We start from the raw sequence: 18363 nt of genomic DNA, 5'->3' as shown, positions 1-18363 counted from the left end.
ATCTTTATCTCAAACTTTGATCCGTTGAGCTAGCAGGACTGCTAAATTATTAAGTTAGTATATAGATGATAATAAATGTTTTATTTAATCTTGATTTAGCAAAGGAATATGAGAATTCTAACAAATTAATTTCAGCTATACTTTTGCTTTTGGAAAGGATATTGTGTAAATATATTTCTTTGACTCTGCTGAAATAAACCAATACTTATGTAAAATATCATGACAAGAGATAGTTGGTTAATTGAGAAGATGGAACCAAAGTTCTGATAACTAAGAGATTCACTGAAAACATTTCCTTTCCAAATTTGATTAAACACTCATATTTTTAAAAGGTAACATGTTCTAGTTTGATAACAGTTCATGAAGCCTGTCGAGAACTCTGTCGATTTATCCAAAAGTATTTTTTTCACCTAAAATTTAGTATAAGAATGACATAGATGAATCAGTCAGATTGATATGTTCTTCAGGATTAGAAGCTATTTTTTTGTTGAATATTGACCCAACTCAAATTTACCTCTGTCATGAGTGAAATAGATTTCGCTGCATTCTTGAAAATCTTTCAAAGAGTACATTAGCATGGTGTTTGCCATGACAGCACTGTCTCTTCAGTTAAGAAGCACATAGCAATCAATCTGCCACTTAGCAGAATTTTTTTCCAGTTTTCACAGTCAGAAAATGTGCAAGTTCAGATGTTTTTTACTACTTTGAATACCTCCTTTTTAATAAGAAGAAATCAATGATCTTATCATCTGACAAGTAAAACTTCTGTTTCCTTCTTTCAACAACAGCATTCCACCCCCCATCCTCCAAATAGTCAAATATTAGCTTTCATGTCATATAGTCTTCCAGGTGTACTGGATGCTTACATTATTATTGATTAATCCTATGGACAACAACTAAAATGTAACTGCAGACAAAGCTTATGAATTATTCCATTTAGATTTTGTGAAACAGAAATCAAGCTTAATTATCCACTGTAATCTGAGATCAAAAATCTCTTTATAAATTTCTTTAAATTTGATTTATTCCTTCATACTGAGATTCAATCAATACAGAATGTACAGTCATGCTTTAGGAAACTTGCTGACAAAAAAGAATTTACTGAGCAAAACATTCATCTGATAGATACAGAAACAATTTTTATGTTCTTTGCTTTTATTGTTACCAGAGAGGATAAATGTGTTGTCATAGAGGAAAGAAGTTCTAAGAACAATTTAGCAGTGAATTCATTTATTACTGCATATGACAATTTTAGAATTTGGAGAGGTGATTTAAAAGAAATATATTGTATTATATATTTTATAATTTTTGTCTACAGCCAGTTTGAGTGCTACAGCTCTGTCATGCGCTTTTGCTGATTACTTTCATGTAAAACAAGAGGTATTGACTAATGAATGAATGATGTACAGTCTTTAGCCCTTGCAGCACGCGTTTAAAGATCATTGTCTTTAATGCACAGAAACCTCTTTCTCTCCCATTCTCTTTACAATGCAGGCTTCTTTGCAGAATGTCAAGCAAGGATCGACACATTGATTCTAGCTGTTCGTCATATATCAAGACGGAACCATCAAGTCCCGCCTCCTTGACGGACAGCATCAACCATCATAGCCCTGGTGGCTCCTCTGACGCCAGTGGAAGCTACAGTTCAACCATGAATGGACATCAGAATGGGTTAGATTCACCACCACTCTACTCTTCAGCCCCCGGTCTTGGGGGTAATGGGTCTGTCAGGAAACGATACGATGATTGCTCCAGTACCATTGCTGAAGATTCACAAACCAAGTGTGAATACATGCTGAACTCAATGCCCAAAAGATTGTGTTTGGTTTGTGGTGATATTGCATCAGGGTATCACTATGGTGTGGCTTCATGTGAGGCCTGCAAGGCTTTCTTCAAGAGGACAATTCAAGGTCAGTGCTTGATTACCCTTTTTCACAGCTGAAGAAAACCACAGCACAATTTTGTCTCTCCTCCCACCTCCCTTTGTTTTCTATGGAACCATTTTGTATTATTTGATTGAATCAAATCATGCTTGTGCTAGGATCCAGTATAGTCTGTTGATATGGTTATGTGAGTGAAGGCTGCACAGTTTAGGTTGCCAGTTTTTATTTTGATATAAAATTTTAGATTAAGATGTTTTATCCATAGAAGCCTCTTTCTTTCTTATCAGTCTTCTTTGGATGCGGGAGACTTCCTTTACAAAAGTTAATACAACTTTCCAGAAGTAACTCCTGATACCCTCTGTCATGTTTATCTTAGCCTTTATTTTGTCTCGTGTGTGTGTATGTTTGTGTGTTTTAAAAGTATATTTGAACAATAAGATGACCAGTTCCAAAATACATTTTATAATTTAACACATTAATGTATTTCTTTGATACAAGTTAGCAAATAAGCCTTGTAAGTATTTTTACATATTTTAGCTAAATTTTAAAATATTTGTAATGATTGCTGTTCTACTATTACAGCTGATATGCTTTCACATTGTGCTAAGTTCATTGTCATTGTTCATTCATCCATTGTCTTCGTTTCCACAAGATGTTACTCTTTACTTTATAAAGAGTAACCATTAGGATCACATAACCCACTAAGTCAAAATCAAATAAGGTATGGTATAGCTTATCATATACTGTATGAATCAGGTTATTGTGTGATTTCTTATGTTTTATTTATAAGGTAATTTCATGTCCTACCTTAAGTAGTTCTGTTTATAGAAATGGTACAGCTTGAGTATTAAAGGCTATGATGGGATCAACAATTTTTTTTTGGCTCTTGTACCATCAAGCAATTATGCTAGCTCATAAGTAAAAATGCAGAAATATTGAGAGAATTCAGGCAAGTTCTTATGTGAAATTGCCAAAAATCACAAGAAAACAAGAGATTTTAATGAAATCTCATGAAATTTGACCGAATAACAAAATAACAGAGTTGGAAGGTACCTTGAATGTCTTCTAGTCCAACTCCTGCTAAAGCAGGAGACCTTATACCAGGATTGTCAAACTCTCAGCCCATGGGCCGGATGCATCACATGCTGGCCATGCCCATGCCTGGTTTAGTGAAGTTTAGGGAAAAGTTGTGATATGTCATGTGACGACGACATGAGACGACACGAGTTTGACACCCCTGCCTTATACCATTCCAGACAAATGGGTATCCGGTCTCTTCTTAAAAGCCTCCAGTGATGGAGCACCCACAACTTCTGAAGGCAAGCCGTTCCACTGCTTTATTGTTCTCACTGCTAAGAAATTTCTCTTTTGTTCTAGGTTGCTTCTCTCCTTGACTAGTTTCCATCCATTGTTTCTTGTTTTGCCTTCTGGTACTTTGGAAAATAGGTTGATCCCCTCTTCTTTGCGTGTTCAAATTTTGGAACACAGCTATCATGTCACCTCTAGTCCTTCTTTTCACTAGAAATACCCTATTCCTGCAACTGTTCTTCATATGTTTTAGCCTCTAGCCCTCTAATTATCTGTGTTGTTCTTTTCTGCACTGTTTCCAGAGTCACAATATCTTTTTTATAATACGGTGACCAAAACTGGATGCAGTATTATAAGTGTGGTCTTACTAAGGCTTTATAGAGCGGTACAAATACTATTTATTTCTCTCCTATATCTTTTCGCATGCTCAGGTAAGATAGATTTTGGATTGTTGTGCAGTATCCTTAAAGATATTATGCATTACTCTAGGTTATAAAAATGTGTTTTTATTGAATAATAATAAATAACCAATAATAAGATCCCATCTGAAATATGTAGAGTTTCACTTTAGTTTCTTCCTGCTTCAATGTTTAGGACATGATTACTAATGAAAATTACTGCTCTCTGCTTAGTTATAAAATAACAGTAACCAGAAAGAAAATGTTCACCAGGCTCCCACAAAGACCAGAATACATATTGCCAAGACTACTCTATATCTTTATTGTATGTCAAAAAATGGTAGTGTGTACACTTCTTGAAAACTTCTTAGCTAACGTTCTGAATGGTCATTCAGAATTTAAACCTGGTCAGCTTTCACACCCTTCATGTTCTCTTTCAATGCCACTGTCACAGAAGAGAAAAAAATATTTCCTTTTATCTCTAGCTCTCGTAGTGTCTGTTGATAGTACTTACTAGTTTACATTCTCTGCATTCCTGCTGTCCCATTTTGGTAAGCCTACCAAGTTAGGCTAGAATTTTCCAGCCACTAATCAAATATTGACAGTCTAATACATGTTTATAGATTCCAGTATATCTTTGGTATAATTATACAGTTAAAAAAGGACCCAAAAGTCATCAGATGGTTTTTAATGTGGCCATCTATCAGACATTAACCCAGAAAAATAACAGAACAAACCTCAAAACAAAAGAAATATTGGGAAACCTCCTTAAGACTATTTGCCCATCTAAGCTAATATTATTTACTCTGACTGGCAACAGTTATCCAGGGGCTCATGGAAAGATCTGCCATCAGCTGCTACCTGACACTTTTAGCTACAGATGCTATGCATTGAACCTGGGACTTTATGAATGCAGAACATATGTTCTGTCATTGAGCTACGATTTCTCCCCGCTAAGCTGCAGAAAATCCCTGCAGAGAACATGTTGCTCTTGATAATTCAAGCAGAGGCATCAAAAATAAAACAGAGCACAAAACAGGTCACAATCCAAATCCAAATCCAAAGTGGTCTCAATAAGATTTCTTCGCAGTTCTAAAACTAAAAGCCAATGACCATGTAGCACTGAAGATTCATGCAAGACTTCCTAGAGAAACGTCTGCCTAGTTATTCTAAACAGAGTTTTGATCTTTAGTGGTAGAAATAATAACATTGTGATTAGAGGCTTGAGCCCAAGTTATAGCATGCTAAGTGCAGAATAACATGAAACATATTGAATTCTCATTTTTTATGGATAAAAGTTGTGTTCAATAAAGAATCTGCATAGAATCTTTAGTTCATGTATTAATGGATAGATTTTTTAAAAGCACGGGGAGAGAGAGAGAGAGAGAGAGAGAGAGGGAGAGAGAGAGAGACCGTTCACCCACCCGCCTGCTCAGGATTGAAGTGTGCAGCCTTGATGCTCTTTGAACTTGGTTGATTGCTCACAGACATTAACTGGTATGATGATCTTTAGTTGGACAATGAAACTTCGGCAAGCAAACAACCAAGTTCAGAGAGCATCAAGGATCCCATCAAAGAACATTTGTTTCTTGAGTTGTAATAGTTTCTGCCAAATTAATTGCCTGGATTTTGGTCAACTTTTGTTTCTCTGAAAACAAAAGCAATGAACCAAATTATCTATGACCTATCATAATAGCAAAAAGAGTGACTATATCAAGGCCACCCGAAGTTGCATGCTTTAACCCAAAATTCCTACAGGCAATATATTATTCTCCTGTCTCTTTCTACATCTATTACCATGATTGTAATCCCATTTATTCACAATGTATAGCTACTCCTCTCAATTTATATCTTACCCCAAACTATGATGACTTCACATCATAGAAAAGTGAAAACTAGCAAGTTCTAAAAATAGTGCATTGATTTTAGAGCTTGTCAATTTTATCTGTATTCAGTAGTAACTTGAAAAATGGCATGCTTTAAATAAAGAAGTAAATAAAATTCAAAATTTCTCTTTACAGGCAGTAAGCACAAAACATAATGCCCTAGAATTATAACAGAGAAAGATGTCCCTATATTACAGAATGCTAATTCCATAGAACTAGCTCCACCTAATTAAGTGAGCCTTGAATTTATGACCTTTTATGTTGTAGTGACCAGTTAAAGTTGACAGTAGTTTCAGTAGCAAATCATGATACAGGTATATTCTAGTTTATGTCAAAAGACTAATTACAGTAGATAGAACTAACAGAATGATGAATAATTAGGGAAATAACCTTGTATCATGAAAGCCAGTGGATACGTTTACATACCATGTAATGTGCCAAATGGAACAGTTCTCATGGCAGACTTAATATCTGATCTTCTAATCAGCCTCTTAAATGTCATGGTAGCTTGTTCCTACTTTTGCCAGATGTTCTAAAACCAATCTATAGTCGATTGGCCAAGTTGGTGTTTGTATTTGTGTGTGTGTGAGTGAGTGAGTGAGTGAGTGAGTGAGACAGAAAGAATGGACAAGTCTTCCTCAATCTAGTTTCATCCAGATATATTGCACACTTTTTATGCTGGATGAATTGGTGTGATGGAATATGCACCTGGAGAAGGAATGGGTGAGAATGTCAGCAATACAAGGAAAAGGTTCAGCGTAGCCTCAGCCTAGAACTTCCCAGAATATATCTGTTAGAAGGTTATAGCCTTACTCTGGTGAGATTCTGTCGATTAGGTGTAAGCAAATAAAGAATTGAACTCAATTGAATATCTCAACTGAACTCAATTGGATATCACTGTGTTGTCTTTGGGCTTAAGCCACATTGTTGAAGTTTACCATAGCTTAAGGCGCCTCAGATATAAAATCTCAAAATTGATACTTTTGTAGGAGGAAATAGCTAGAAGCATAACCATTGTTTGAAGCTTATTCAAGGAGATGGGTTTTGAGCTTGAGAACTCTGTAGTGCCATTAATGGTCCATGTACAGTTATTGATACATTTATCCCGCCCTGGGTCTTCGGAGAGGGGCGGCATATAAATTGAATAAATAATAAATAAATAAATAAATAAATAAATAAATAAATAAATAAATAAATAAATAATTGTTTTATTTGTACCTTATCATTTTGCCAACCTGAGATTAATGAAATTGCTAGTTTATAGCAGGGGTGAACTCTACTTACCTTCCTTACCGGTTCGGAAGTACATGTGTGTGCAGACCTTCTGCGCTTGTGCAGAGGGTAAAAAACACATTACTTCCTGGTTAAAACCAGGAAGGAACAACACCCGGGCGGGTGGGCGAAGCCTTGCGCCACCATCGCTGCCGGTTCTCCAAACCACCTGCCACAATCACTACTGGATTGCCCGATCCAGTCCGAACCGGGAGCATTTCACCCCTGATTTATAGGTAATAAATCCATGGTTACCAGTAGGTTCACTTTCTATGCACCCATAATCTTAGTTCTTCCTAATCACTCCCATCCACATAAAATATATGGTAAATGGATATTTAGTTATCCCCGTTGTGATATTGCCTCCATTTAACTACAGCCAAATAACACTTTTTAATCATTGCAGATGGCAGGCATATTAGAACTGGTTTATGGCTTGGCAATTCTGATGTCCTCTTTATGGTTCTAATTAGAAGACCTTCATTAGTTTTGTGAGTATTGGACGAATGGAAACCTACATATGAGAGAAGAGGAATTTGATTCATCAATAAACAAATTTCCCTATTGAGATAATGGTTCTTTGACAATCCAAGTACTATATTTATTAAACATGACATAAACTGCTCATGCATAAAAGCGCAGGAACAGTAAGTCAGAACAATCAAAATTTGTATTTTCCACATGATCCATATTTGTATGTGTACTTTCCATACGATCCATCCCAATTAATTTCTGTACTATTGCTTTGTATCAATTGCAAATCTGAGGCTGTTTTCAAGGTTAGTCCTATTTAAGCTCATTGTTACAGTTCAGTCAGAAAGTACTGTCATATAACTCATTGATTTGTACACTGGGAACTGTGTGATAGAAAGTAGAAAAAATGTTTCCATCTTAGTTGGTGCTGCCCCATTTAAGCTCTGTGAATCTGTGATCACCCTTCATGTGTTTGCAAGCTTATATATTGGAAAGACTGTGGTGTTAGAGGAATTAAATTAACTTACTGATAGAGTTTGTTGCCTTGCATGTGGATTACTTCATTGGCTGCAAAGCAATGTTGTTCTTCATGCAAGAAAAGACAGTGGTTCCGTGGCTGGTAACATCCCTAAGAGATGGAATCTGGGAAGATACATTATTGTTAATCAGATAATACCTTGTCAATGTTATATTGTTATATAATGTGATATTGTTTACAGCAGCCATCCAGTTGAATGAGACACATATCACATCATTTTCATATATCTTTATCAGGTGTAAAGAGAATGCTGATTAATGTAAATTCCAAATATCCGGATAACTCAAACTGGTATGTAGTAATTACCAAATAGTTTTTCAGATTTATAGGCAAATTTCTTTCCAAACCTTACCTTGAGATGTTAACAATAGAATTTGTTTCTTCTTACATGGAAAGCATGTGCTAAATATATACTAGGTATGAGACCGCAAGATATAAGCCAATGCAGGGTGTTTCACTATGTCCTGTATGAGATTACTTCCCTGCTATGCTACTGTCGATTAGCTCTGTTCTGTGGGTGTGATACACTACTGATTGATTTAATAGTCAAAAGACACCGTTATTGTTGACAGTAACTCCATAGAACTAATTTTTCTCCTTAATTGTATTATTCATATTCAAAATGAATCTTGGCTCCAATGTTTCCATAGTGAACTGGCCAATTGATTTTCCCCACCCAGAATAGCTAATCTGCACCCTGCCATGTAGGACTACCACTTTAGTTCCTACCAAACTGATCGAGCTCAAGGCAAGGCAAGGCAATTTGGTGACAGATCACAAACTGAGCCAAAATCTTCATTGTAATTGACTATTAGTTTTCATCTTGTTTAAATTTACCTCTGAATTTATTCACTTGTTTACTTATGTACTATGTACATAAACAAATCCTCTCCCCTATGTACCCTACAAATGCCATTCTTGGAGCAGCACACTGGCAGTACAGTTAGAAATATGTGGGCAGCATCATTAGGGGTGGGAGGACATCAACACTTAGGTGTACATTAATGTCAACTGCCAGGAAAACAAGAGATCCAGACAGTTCAAATGGGTGTAGATATTTATTGCAATTTTAAGCTCTGTACAAGAATCTGAACTACTAACAGCCAAGGGAAATTAGCCGGAGATAAGAGTAGAAGGAATTCAAAGTGGTCTGAATTTAGATTTCTTGTGGGCGTGAAGGGACTCATGACTGATGATACATTTAACTTGTCCCTTGAGCTCAGCTTGGTCATATCTTAGTGATTACCATATTTTCCAAAATTAAATTGGAGAAACTCTATAATTATTTAGATCCACCCTCTCCCACCCATGGCTTGTTGAGGTAGGAAAAATCTATTAGTTTATACTTGTTCCGATTCCTCAAATGCCATTCTTCAGATTTCCTCCTGCTTCTCCCTAGACTATTGAGAAACGAAGTTCTTGTGAACAATGGAACACCTTCCTTCCTTTGAGTATTCTAGCCCTGACAAAAGAAAAACAAAATCAGGAGCGAAAGGGATGAAATAAACTCCAGAACCTTTTTTTTAAAAAATGTCTATATTGCTGTTCTGTTACTGTATTATGGGAGGTATAATCTAATACATTTTAAAGATACAAGATGAGACAGATACTCCTAAAAGTGTTGCATGGATTAGTTAAATGAGTCCATTATTAATCATGAAATGTTTTTCAAGACATAGAGAAACTGTAATTCTATTCTGCAAAAAAAAAAAAATGATTTTAGAAAGTAACAATTGAGGAAGTTAAGCCAATTGTTAGATACAAATTTAGATGCGATAATGGAAAATAGATGCCACTCTGAACTTAGCGTAAACTCCGGATTTATAATTGTCATTTTCTATATCAGCATTAATTCAGAAGTGGATCAATTAAAATAGAGTTTAGACATTGGAGAGTTTTGGCAGATGTCTGGCAACTTTCCTTAGGCTCAAAGCTAACTGGGTGACCTTGGGCCAATCACTTTCTCTCAGCCCTAAGAAGGAGACAATGGCAAACCACTTCTGAAAAAAACCTTCCCAAGAAATCTACGACAAGATTGAATAGAAGTAAAAATGGGAAAAAACCCTTTGAAATGAGGGGAAAATATTTTGTTTCTGTCTTCAAATTTTTTAATATCTTCCAAATGTTACATTTTACACAATGATTAGTTGATAATATGCTGTAAAGTCTAAAAGATTGTCTTGAAGAACGTAAAATATCAAATCAGTTTTTTGGGTTTGCAGATTTTTTTAACTAATATTTTTAAGTAAAAGAAAAGACTATACTTCATTCTTGGCTTCAGTACAAACATGGCAGATGTCCAATGAACCTGACATAAAGTGTAACCTGAATTCATCATTACCTGATTAAATTATTCACCTTCCTTATATAAGTTTTTTAAAAAAACTCGTTGCATCAGCATTTCCTTCCAAGAACATCTTAAAGACGAAATGACAGATTTGTTTTGCCTGTCTTGCCCTATTTCTCCAAGTTGATTAACCAACTACTAAACAAGTCTCCTCCTCTTTAAACTTTTAAACTTTCAGTAATTACTGTAGAACAAGTGAAATATAAACAAGTGATCTAATAAATAAGGAAAGCCCTTGTATAGATACATCAAACATTCAATGTACTAACCCTCACAGCCACTTACCTACCAAAAGTCCTGTTGAAATTCATTGGACTGGCTTAGTTTACTGCAAGTCATTAGTCTAACTAGGGGTATTTAAATATGTTCTTAATACTTTTTAAATATTTAAATTCTGATTTAGGCAGCAGGTGCTTGATTTAAATTTCACCTTATCTGTGAAGCTTTTACAGCTAAAGAACAAATTGCTATCTGTCCATTTTGCCCCTAAGAATGTCCTCTAAGATTGTAACAATTTTTTTGAAAAATCAAAGTATTAGCTGATCATTTATAATTTATAAGTTATTATAAATTAATTAATTTATAAATGATAAGTATTATTGCTATTAACAGTAATACAGTAAACATCAATTATTTCAGAAATTATTATTTAGTTCAGCATTTTTCAAATTGGGACTGGCATCATCTTGCTACATAACGCATAACAGGTAGGTAACTGTAAATTATGCAATTATTATGTAAATTATTCTTCTCTGTGTATTTTCTGTCTCATTACTAAATATCATTTCCCCCCAATGTTCAGGACATTCCCATATATCTAAATAGAACACCTCTATGCTATTCAATCTCTATGTGATTACTTATTGGCTCACATTAGTTTTAATGAGCTTACTCCTTCAAGCAACCATAATATTCTTCAAGTTTATGCAGGAATCTGAAAAAACGATTCTGAAAGTCTTCTTTCATGAATAGGTAAAGGTGGTTGTCTTGCATTTATCAGACATCCAAAGAATTATTTACTAATCAATCAAATAAATAAAGTATATACATAAATTGCATAGCATCAGGCATCCAACCAATTATCCACACAGCTGAGATAAAATACATATCTTTCCAAGACATGATGTACCAATCTCCCCCTTTAACCCCTCTAAATATCTCAAAATGCAAAACACTTTTTCCCCTACATCCATTGTGGAGGATTATTAGGATCAAAAAAGATACGTTGGTGGGTTCTATGTGTCCTTAGGTTGTACCTGTTCTACCCATGACTTAAAATGTATATATTGAGAAAAATAGATTTGCCTATTTCATAGTCTTTAGCAACACGCTCTACATGGGGCTGATCTTGAAGAGCATCCGGAAGCTCCAGTTGGTGCAAAATGCAGCGGCCCGCAGTTTTGTGCAGACCCCGGTGTGTACATGTATCACCTCTCCTACAGGAGCTGCATTGGCTGCCAATTTGCTTCTGGGTACAATTCAAATTCCTGGTTGTCACCTTTAAAGCGCTTCATGGCTTGGGACCAGGTTATCTGAGGGACCGTCTCTTGCCAGTCATATCTACCTGACCCATCAGAGCGGGGAGGTGGGGAATGCTGCAGGTCCCATCCCCGAGGGAGATATACCTGGTGGGACCCAGAAGAAGGGCCTTCTCCGTGGCTACCTCTCTCTGAGGTAGAATGCCCCCCAGGCACTGAAGACCTGGTTCTGCCAGCGAGCCTGGGGAACCAAGAGTGGGATGGAACCCATTAAATGGCTCGTATGATCAGCTGGGGGGGGGAGGTGGGGGTGATTTTATTACATTAATTTATTTGATTTTTTATTAGTTTTACTGTTTTTTAAATGTGGTTTTTATATTCTATAAACTGCCTTGAGTTGCTGTGGGCAAATAGGCAGCAATATAAATTTAATAAATAAATAAATAAATAAATAAATCTCTTGGTTTTTCAGCAATTTTTCAGGAAGCGGCATTAGTCAAAGTGGAATCTAAACTAAGGTTGGAATCAAATTTGCCCCACAATGAAGAGAAAGAGGAAATGGATAAAGTGGCAGTTTTTATCCCTGGTTTCTTTGGTGTTTTGAAGTTGTTATCCCTCAGTCTCTTTCCTTCACTGCTGGCAAAATGCCACTTTGTGGTAACCTGAAGTCTGCATTAGTATTGCGTATGTTTGCTGCTTTGAGTTACTTGTAAAAATAATAAAGTCAGGATATTAAATAAATAAATATTTACATAATATTCATGTAGAAAATGTATCCTAAAAATGGACATTTATAGATATTCAGGTAGTTCTCGACTAACGTCCACAATCGAGCTCCAAATTTCTGTTGCTAAGTGAGGCAGTTGTTAAGTCAGTTTTGCTCCATTTTAAGACCTTTCTTGCCACAGTTATTAAGTGAATCATTGCTGTTAAGTTAGTAACACGGTTGTAAAGTGAACCTGATTTCCCCATTGACTTTGCTTGTCAGGAAATTGCGAAAGATGATCACATGACCCCAGGGACACTGCAACCATCATAAATATGAACGAGTTGCCAAGCGTCTGAATTTTGATCACATAACCATGGGGATGCGGCCATGGTAGTAAGCAGGGGTGGGCTGCTGGGGGTTCGCAGGGGTTCAAGAGAACCTCTAGCTAAGATTCTGTACAGTTCGGAGAACCCCCAAATCCCACTCCTAGCTGGCTGCAACCACCCTGCCCCCGCCCCTCCCAGGAGTCTCCACGTGGCCCATTTTGGATGCAAGGAAGTGCACAGAGGCTCGGGGAGGGGGGAAAACAGGCTTACTGGAAGTTTGGGAAGGCCGGAAATGGGCCTGTTTCCAGCCTCCAGAGGACCTCCGAAGCCTGGGGAGGCTGTTTTCGCCCTCCTGGAGGCTTGAGGAAAACCTCTGGAGCCTGGAGAGGGCAAAAATGCCCCCCCCCATTGTGCGGGAGGCCGGCTAGGCCAAACCCACCATCGCCAAGCCCACCCAGCATCCTGGCAGAGAACCTCGTGTTAAAATTTTTGAAGCCCACCCCTGGTAGTAAGTGTGAAAATTGGTCATAGGTCACTTTTTCAGTGCCATTGTAACTGAATGCTCACTAAACAAATGGTTGTAAGTCGAGGACAACCTGTATCTTGAAGTTTCCTCTGAGAGTGGGTAGAATCTAAAAGAAACATCTGGATGGGTTACCTTAGACCAACATTTTGACACTTTGGCAACAAGGAAAGCTGCTAGGTAAGGAATTCTGGGCATTGAAATCCACCTATCTTAAAGTTGCCTAGGTGGAGAAAAGACTAGACAGACTATGGAAAAATTGCTTCAGCTCTTCAAATTGAGGATCAGATAGAGTTAAGGGGTGGACATGCAGAAGTAAACAAAAACTTTGAAAAGACATAGATGACCATAATTCCCAGGCAGAAGTGGCCACACTGCCTTTCATATCCAGAAGGGAAATAGAGAATTGAATCTTATTTTAGCTAGACATGGGACAATATTTTCCACCATACCTGAATATTATGCCTGTCATACACACTCACTGCTACTTTCTTCCTCTCAGTATCTGCTGCTCAAGTGCCAATTTCTCTCTGCCTAGTGGCATGAATGGTTATACTTTTGAGCTTTTTTAGAGGCCCCTGGTTATTTCTGAGCTGATCAAATAAGAGTCCCATGGGACACTTTGCGGTTGGTAGATAAAGATAGCCTTTCCACACATATTGAATCAGTTGCTATTGTAATTGCACAATGGGATTCTAATTTACCCATTGTACAATTTGTAGGAATTTCCTGTTAATAATTTTCATATAGTGATGGAACAATCTGCATGTAAATGGTGACATCTCCCTCACTGGAGGTTTTCAGATGGGTCTGGATGACCAGCTGTTGGAGATTGTTTAGTGGATTCCTGCGCTGAGTGCCCAGTTATGCTGTCCTATAGAATCCTTTCCATTTCATACGTTCTGTAATTATGTGAATTGCACTCAAATATTTGGGGATATTTTCCTTCAATAACTATGCATTTCTTTGTTTATATGAGGGTGAAGTGCTTAATTATTTGCCTAGCCCTTATCTTAGTGTTGCAAATCATCAAATCTACACTTTGCCCTTACACATTTTTTTTTCAATAATTTTAATACTATTAATTCTAGCGATATTAACTTGAATGGGTATCAGTCAAAAGATAAAATATGGCTTGAACAGGTTTTATTTTCATATTCTTCTTGCTTGGGGGCATACCTTTCTCATGTCATTTGTTAGTACAGAAAGTGTAAGATATTGATGCAATCTACCCATGATCCAGCATCTTCTCACTAATTAAATGTAAGCACTGCTTCATTTTTTTGATTTTATCACACATCTAACTAATGTGGCACTAAGGCTTTCAACATTGTTATCAAAGCTCTTTTCCCCCCCACATATACATTATTCATAGCAGCTGACTTCATTACTGGAGCCTTTGTAGTGAAAGAAATTTCTTTACATTCTAATATGGATAACTTCCTTATCTATTTTACCAACTTCTTTTTATCACAGAAAGTATTGATAGCCAAGATAGATCAAGGAGAATTAATGAGCTGCCTAGTAAACTGAGCTGTTCTGGAGCCTAAAATAACATAATGTTCCAAGTGGTTTATGATAAGGGAGGTATCAGCATGTACTGTAGTCTAGAAGCATATCTTCCTTCAAATACTGGCTGACTTTGTCAGTTAGACATAAAATAGGAGAGAATAGTATCCTTCCTTCCTTCCTTCCTTCCTTCCTTCCTTCCTTCCTTCCTTCCTTCCTTCCTTCCTTCCTCCCTCCCTCCCTCCCTCCCTCCCTCCCTCCCTCCCTCCCTCCCTCCCTTAATTATTCTGCTGTCCTTATATAAACTTGGCTACTTCAGAAAAGAAAAAAAGTGTCTCACCATCAATACACATATCCATGTACCCACATTTATAAAATAATTGTGGGTCAGAGGAAATGATCTACTTTTTTCATTATCTAAAACTCAGCACCCTTTAGGATTGCTTTTACATTGATCTGAATAGTAGCTTTGCCATTTACAGTATATTGGAAAAGATCTATCCCTATGGTCATTAATAGTCAACAATGACTTTATGGCCTATAATGAGAGGAAAGCTTATCATTATCATTATTATTTCTTTTGGCGCTTTTATTTTTATTTGTTTCCTCAAGCTTAGCTCTGGTTGTATTATTTTAAAGCTGTATGTTTAGTAACATTGCTAGAAAGCTCACAAAAGCACTTTTAAACATTCCTGTATTATGTGGGTTAAGTATAGAAACTTCTGGCTGACATGAATCTTACTTCAGGGCACTGTCTGCACGAAGCAAGAATTTTCATTTTAAAACATCACACTATATTTTATGTTGCTGAGTTTTTTGTTGCCAAAGTATAAAAAAAAATGCAAATTATGCCCTTGCACTTCAGTTACACATAGTTTGTTATTCTTTCAGTCAGTTAGATGTAAGCTTGTAAATGAGAAAACTATATTGCCTGAAAACTAAATAAGAACTTTAAATAAGTTTTCGAAAGAGCAATCAGAAGGTATTATAAACTGTACTGTCATTCTTGTTTCCTGAATTAAAAAAAACCTTAGCTGCCAGGCTGTTATGTTATTATTCCTTACAGAACATTTTTCCAACTCCTAGAAAAACTAGGCACATTCCAATTTCTATCATTAATAGTTTTCCCCTCAAATAATATAGTATATTTGATTAAAAATATTCTCTCTCATATCCCATTGTTTTTGACTTTGAAAGCATAAAGGGGAAATGCCAAGCCATAAAAGCTCTATAAAACTCTATACTGTATGTATCTGGCTGAACTAGGAATCTACAAACATTTTTAATAAAAAAAAAAGAAAAGAAAAATAATACAAGGAACCTTTAGTTGTTAGTGTACTTGAAATGTGAACTATAATTAAAATTGATGTAATAGTAAAGGGTGCTTGAACAGCACATTTTTAGTACAAGTTTTCTTTTTTCATTTATAGATCATCAAGAAAAAAAAATATCCAGGAGGACTTTCAAGGACAATTGTCCTTACTGAACTAAGCATGGATTTCTGTTCTTTCCCATGCAATAATTTACTATAGAGCTATATAGCTCTATATAGCTATATTACAGTTATAGAAACTCATCTATTGATTCATGAATGAATCTATTGATTCATTCTTGAAGAAGCTATTGAAAAATACAATGAGGAGCCACCCCCACCAAGATCTAAAGCACTTTGTCCACTTTTCATTTGAAAAGTAGTCCTTGACTTACAACAGTTCATTTAGTGTCTGTTCGAAGTTACAACATCACTGAAAAAAGTGACTTAGGACCATTTTTCACAGTTACAAGCTTTGTAGCATCCCTAGAATTATGTGATCAAAATTCAGATGCTTGGCAACTGGTTCATATTTATGACCCAAGGTCACGTGATCATCTTTTGCAACCTTCTGACAAGGAAAGTCAATGGGGCAGCAAGTTTCACTTAACAACCAGGTAACTAACTTTTCAACTGCAGTGATTCACTTAACAACTGAGGCAAGAAAAGTCATAAAACGGAACAAAACTTACTTAAGAAATGTCTCACTTAACAACAGAAATGTTGGTCAATTGTTGTCGTAAGTCAAGAACTACCTGTAATGCACTATTCTGCTCAATATGTTAACCCATCTACTATATTCTGTTTAGTTCAGCTTTGATCATGTACCACCTTGAGTATGATTTCCAGATTTGGACATTACGTTTTAAGGAATCAGAGCAATTAGAAGAGGTTGAGAAATGATTAATAAAGAATTAAGACATTCTTAATTTCTTAAGAATTAAGAAATTGCAAGCTTCCTGCAACAAACCATGTGAAGAGAGATTGAAGGAATAGAGTATAAAATTGAAAGAAGGTGACCGGGAAGGATATAACAGTACTCTTTAAACATCTGAAAGAATGTCACCTAAAGAAGATCAAGATCTGTTTTCTTTCACCTCAGAGTACAGAATTTGAAATGAATGGATTTAAGATATAAAGCTAAAGGTTTTCCCTGTCCTATCTTGTTCAACTCTAGGGTATGGTGCAGTGGTGGGTTTCACTTACCTTTGCTACTGGTTCGCTTGCGCACACATGCTTGCTTCGCTCACACATGCGCCACTTCTGCGCATGCACAGAGCGTATTTGATGACATCCAGGCAAGTGGGTGGAGCCTCCCACCACCGCCATTACCGGTTCGCCCGAACCAGGATGAACTGGTAGCAACCCACCACTGGTATGGTGCTCATCTCCATTTCTTAGCCAAGGGACCAACATGGCTCTCACCTTCCTATCAAAGTGATACCTACTTATCTATTTGCATTTGCATGTGTTTTAACTGCTAGGTTGGGAGAAATTGGAGCAAGTAAAGAGCTCTCAACCTGTTGCACAGTGCTTGGAATTTGAATCCAGACTCAGTTTTCCTGACAGCTTTCTTTAACCACTGAGCATTGTGCCCCATGGATTTAAGATATAGAAAGGGAGATTTTAGGGTTAACGTCATTAAAAACCCCTCTCTTTTTGATGGTAGGTCTATGGTGAACTCAGTTATCCTTTGGTAGGTTATGATGAACCAGACTAGAAAGCCATCTGTCTGGAATGTTCTAATTTGGATTCCAATATTGAATAGTGATTTGGGCTTAATAGCCTAAATGGCTTCTTCAGATGTTGCAATTTCTGTCAGGTTTTGTTTTTAACTAATTGTGTGCATGGACTAACAGTCATCATGATTATAGTAGAGATGGAGATGATGATAATAAGTATACATCTAAATATCACATCTAATCCTCACTACAAAAATCAAAGCAACACATTTCAACTTAAATTTACTTTAGGCAGACATCAAAAATGGTACTTTCTCTGCCAAAGGAGTGCCTGCTCGTCTGTCTGTCTGCCCATCAAAGCAGAAAAAGGGCAGACTGCATTGCTAGGTTGGTACAAGTATTCTGTCATTTGTTTCTAAAATAAAGACATTACTGTACATTTTAAATCAGTGTTGCTATTTTTAATAAATACACAGATGTATCTATTAGATTTAGTGGAATTAAATTTTATGTAGGTGTTATTAAGAGTACATTTTTTTTTATTTCTAGTGTTTGATAGAATTGCTGTAATATATATGTAAACAGTTTCTTTCAAAATAGGAGATCAGGGAATCCATGGGAGTATATAGTTCGGTCTAAACTTTTGATGCCACCAATGCACATTTTTTAATTGTGCTCTATCACAGTAGATACTGAATTCCCTCTTAATGCATTGTTT

At 36.4% G+C, this 18363-nt stretch overlaps 1 protein-coding gene across 2 annotated transcripts in view; it reads left to right on the top strand.

The window, feature by feature from the left end:
- The window catches only part of ESRRG (estrogen related receptor gamma), a 193362-nt gene that overhangs the window by 40199 nt on the left and 134800 nt on the right, over positions 1–18363 (top strand). For both annotated transcript variants that reach the window (XM_070949018.1, XM_070949011.1), the window contains one exon: positions 1495–1910. In XM_070949018.1, the coding sequence (XP_070805119.1) occupies positions 1495–1910 (416 nt within the window). The remainder of the gene's footprint in view (positions 1–1494; positions 1911–18363) is intronic.

This window comes from Pituophis catenifer, unplaced genomic scaffold, assembly GCF_029215685.1.
Source record: "Pituophis catenifer annectens isolate HBS135680 unplaced genomic scaffold, rPitCat1.0.hap2 SCAF_1, whole genome shotgun sequence".
NCBI classification, from domain to species: domain Eukaryota; kingdom Metazoa; phylum Chordata; class Lepidosauria; order Squamata; family Colubridae; genus Pituophis; species Pituophis catenifer.
This window is presented reverse-complemented; position numbering and strand designations above follow the sequence as displayed.